Source organism: Eutrema salsugineum, unplaced genomic scaffold (assembly GCF_000478725.1).
Source record: "Eutrema salsugineum unplaced genomic scaffold, Eutsalg1_0 scaffold_17, whole genome shotgun sequence".
Lineage (NCBI taxonomy): Eukaryota > Viridiplantae > Streptophyta > Magnoliopsida > Brassicales > Brassicaceae > Eutrema > Eutrema salsugineum.
The window spans coordinates 1478690-1481565 of record NW_006256852.1 but is presented as its reverse complement, the minus strand read 5'-3'; the positions used below and the strand labels follow the sequence as shown (position 1 = coordinate 1481565).

General features: G+C 51.3%; 1 protein-coding gene across 1 annotated transcript; it reads left to right on the top strand.

Annotated features, from left to right (window-relative positions):
• Positions 1-1454: 1454 nt before the first annotated feature.
• On the top strand, positions 1455-2876 carry LOC112087612. The gene has a single exon (XM_024157557.1). It carries the CDS (start codon positions 1455-1457, stop codon positions 2874-2876), a length of 1422 nt encoding a protein of 473 aa, XP_024013325.1.

Genomic DNA, 2876 nt, shown 5'->3' with positions numbered 1-2876 from the left:
CGATAAGGAAATATACCTAAAATCTCTCTTGAGATTCTCGGGAGAGGCGGTTTAAGAAGTTAGTATAAATAGGATATTTCGACAATTCATTATGTAACTTTTGCAACCCTAAGCAATAAGAGCTAAGCGCTTTCACAGCAATAAAAACTTTCCTTTGATCTTACTGTTCTTGCGATAAACCCTAGAAGTTTCCGATCCCTTAAGTTTTCCTTAACAAATTTTTGGTTGTGCGAGTTTTGGCTAACACAATTTGGCGCCGTCTGTGGGAAAATCGAAACTTTCTTACTCTAAATCGAAAAAACTTTAAGATCCGAAGAACATGGCGAGCAATACCCCCGACGATAACAATAACAACAGCAACAATGGTAACGGCACGGAGAAGGACGCTCCGGCATCAGGCACAACGACGGCAGCGATCGAAACCCAAGAGGAGATGCGAAACATGATGGCCACGTTGATAAGAAAAATCGACGAGCAGGACAAAAGAAACGAGGCGATTACGGAGAGGCTCGACGCGATGGCGGCTGAGCGACAAGACCCAACCTGGAGAGCCGGAATTCCCGACCCGATGGATGCAATCCGGAGACGCTTCGACTTTTCAACGCCTGCAGAGGCCTCAGGGAGCAGCGCAAGAAACCCCTTGGTTCCCCCAATGTTTCGTCCCCTCGGCGAACAGACTCCTGCGGCAACCCGAGTCAACATGACCGAGCCGCCTCCACTCCGTCGGAATTCAAGGCGATGAGCCGGCGAGGAGGAGAATGACGCGATTGACGTAGACGCCCAGCAGAACGATGGAACCACGAATCTGCAACAAAACGGCTCGGCTCGGCGGATAAGTCAAGAAGAGCTCGCCTTGGCACTAAATGGCGTCCGGACTGACGAAGTCTCCGATCCGACTCACTGCGACAACCCGACTGAAGAAGAAGAAAACCTCCAATGGATCGAGCACGCGGAGCGCAAAGACGAGCCGAGGAGAGAAGAGCAGGAGTGACTCCCCCAGTCAAAAGGAATGACTCACGCGCAAACTCTCGAACTCAAAGAGTTGCGAGCTTCAATGGCTCGGACAGTAGCTGAAATACGCGCCATGAAGTCTCAAGTGCACAACGCAACGAGTGCTGCACCCGAGATCGACCGGATGCTTGAAGAAACTCAGAGAACTCCATTCACGGCAAGAATCACGGAGGCAAGGATTCCCGAGCCCGGGAAAGTGAGAATCCTGTTCTACGAAGGAACAACCGATCCGAAAGCACACATCACAGCGTTTTGGATAGCAATGGGACGAGCCTTCACAAAGAACGCGTGCCAAACTGACCGAGCGGGAAATAGATGCCGGATACTGCCTGCTCTTCGTGGAGCATCTTAAGGGAGCCGCGCTCGAGTGGTTTTCGAGGCAAGAGCGCAACTCAATCGGTAGTTTTCAACAGCTCTCCGCCCTTTTCCTAAAACAATACTCGATGTTTATGGATAGAGGAACTTCTGATGCCAACCTATGGACACTATCCCAAGGACCGAACGAACCACTTTGGGATTACATGGCAAGATTCAAGGCAGTCGTGTCCAAAATAGAAGGGATAAGCGACAAAGCTGCACTCGAAGCTCTAAAACGATCCCCATGCTACAAATCAGAGTTTCGAAGGGAGATGGCGTTGAACACGCCGAAAACAATTCAGGACGCTCTGCATCGGTCATCAGACTTCATCGTGAACGAGGAGGAGATGAAGAATTTGAACGAGCAGTACGAAGCAACGAAAGCAGCAATCCGAAGCTCAATTTTGATGCGCCCCTCGAAGAAAGGCAACCCATCGAACAACACAACGACGCAGAGCTCGAACGAACCTAGAAGCGGAGGTGCCCATAACTACCAGGTAGGCACCGGACGCGGAAGAGGAGAGCCGCGCAACAACACTTGGGTAAGAAAGTCTGCCAACTATGACGAAAAGGCTTTCTGCGAGTATCACCAGACCTACGGGCACTCAACGGCACAGTGCCGAACGTTAGGAGCAAAACACGCGGCTAAGATGGCAGCGGGAGAGCTCCAAAACGCGGTCAACCTCAAAAAACTCGTCCCTAATAAACCACAAGAAAGAGCCGAGCCGAGCGGCGCGGTTGAACCCGCGAATCCTCCCCGACGAGGCGATAACTCCAAGCGTGACTGGAGAGGAGAACCTGAAGAGCGACCCGAGCCGAGGCAAAGGATCAATATAATCATGGGTGGATCTCAATACTACCAAGACACCGTGTCCTCCATCAAAGCCTATCAGCGCCGAGCCGAAGCGAAGGAGAATTGGACAGAACCAACCGACATCCCAAATACAGTGATCTCCTTCGCCGAGGAGGAAACGGCAGGAATCGATAGACCCCACAACAATCCGCTGGTGATTGAGTTAACAATCAGGGATCATGACGTAGCGAGAGTGCTCATCGATACTGGAAGCTCGGTGAACGTCATCTTCAGGGAGACACTCAGAAGAATGGGAATCAACCTCTCCGAGGTGGAAGCGATCCCCAAACCTCTAACCGGATTTTCAGGAGAAACGACGATGACTATGGGAACGATCAGGCTCCATGTGGTAGCTTGCGGAGTCACTAAGATCGTCAAATTCTGCGTCACCGATCACCCAGCAATCTACAATGTGATTATGAGAACTCCATGGATCAACGGGATGAGGGCGGTCCCCTCCACCTATCATCTCTGTCTCAAGTTCCCGACTCCAGCGGGTCTCAAAACGATTTGGGGAAATCAGAAGGAGTCACGAATGTGCTGCCTAGCAGAACACAAGCTGAGGAACCCCGTCACCGACGCACGAGCAGACATAGATCGCGAAAAGATGAAGACAGACCGAGAGCCTGCGAACGAGCTCTCGAAACTCTTATAG

Coding starts and splice junctions, on each gene's coding strand:
- LOC112087612 (XM_024157557.1), top strand. CDS start 1,455: ATGTTTATGGATAGAGGAACTTCTGATGCCAACCTATGGACACTATCC.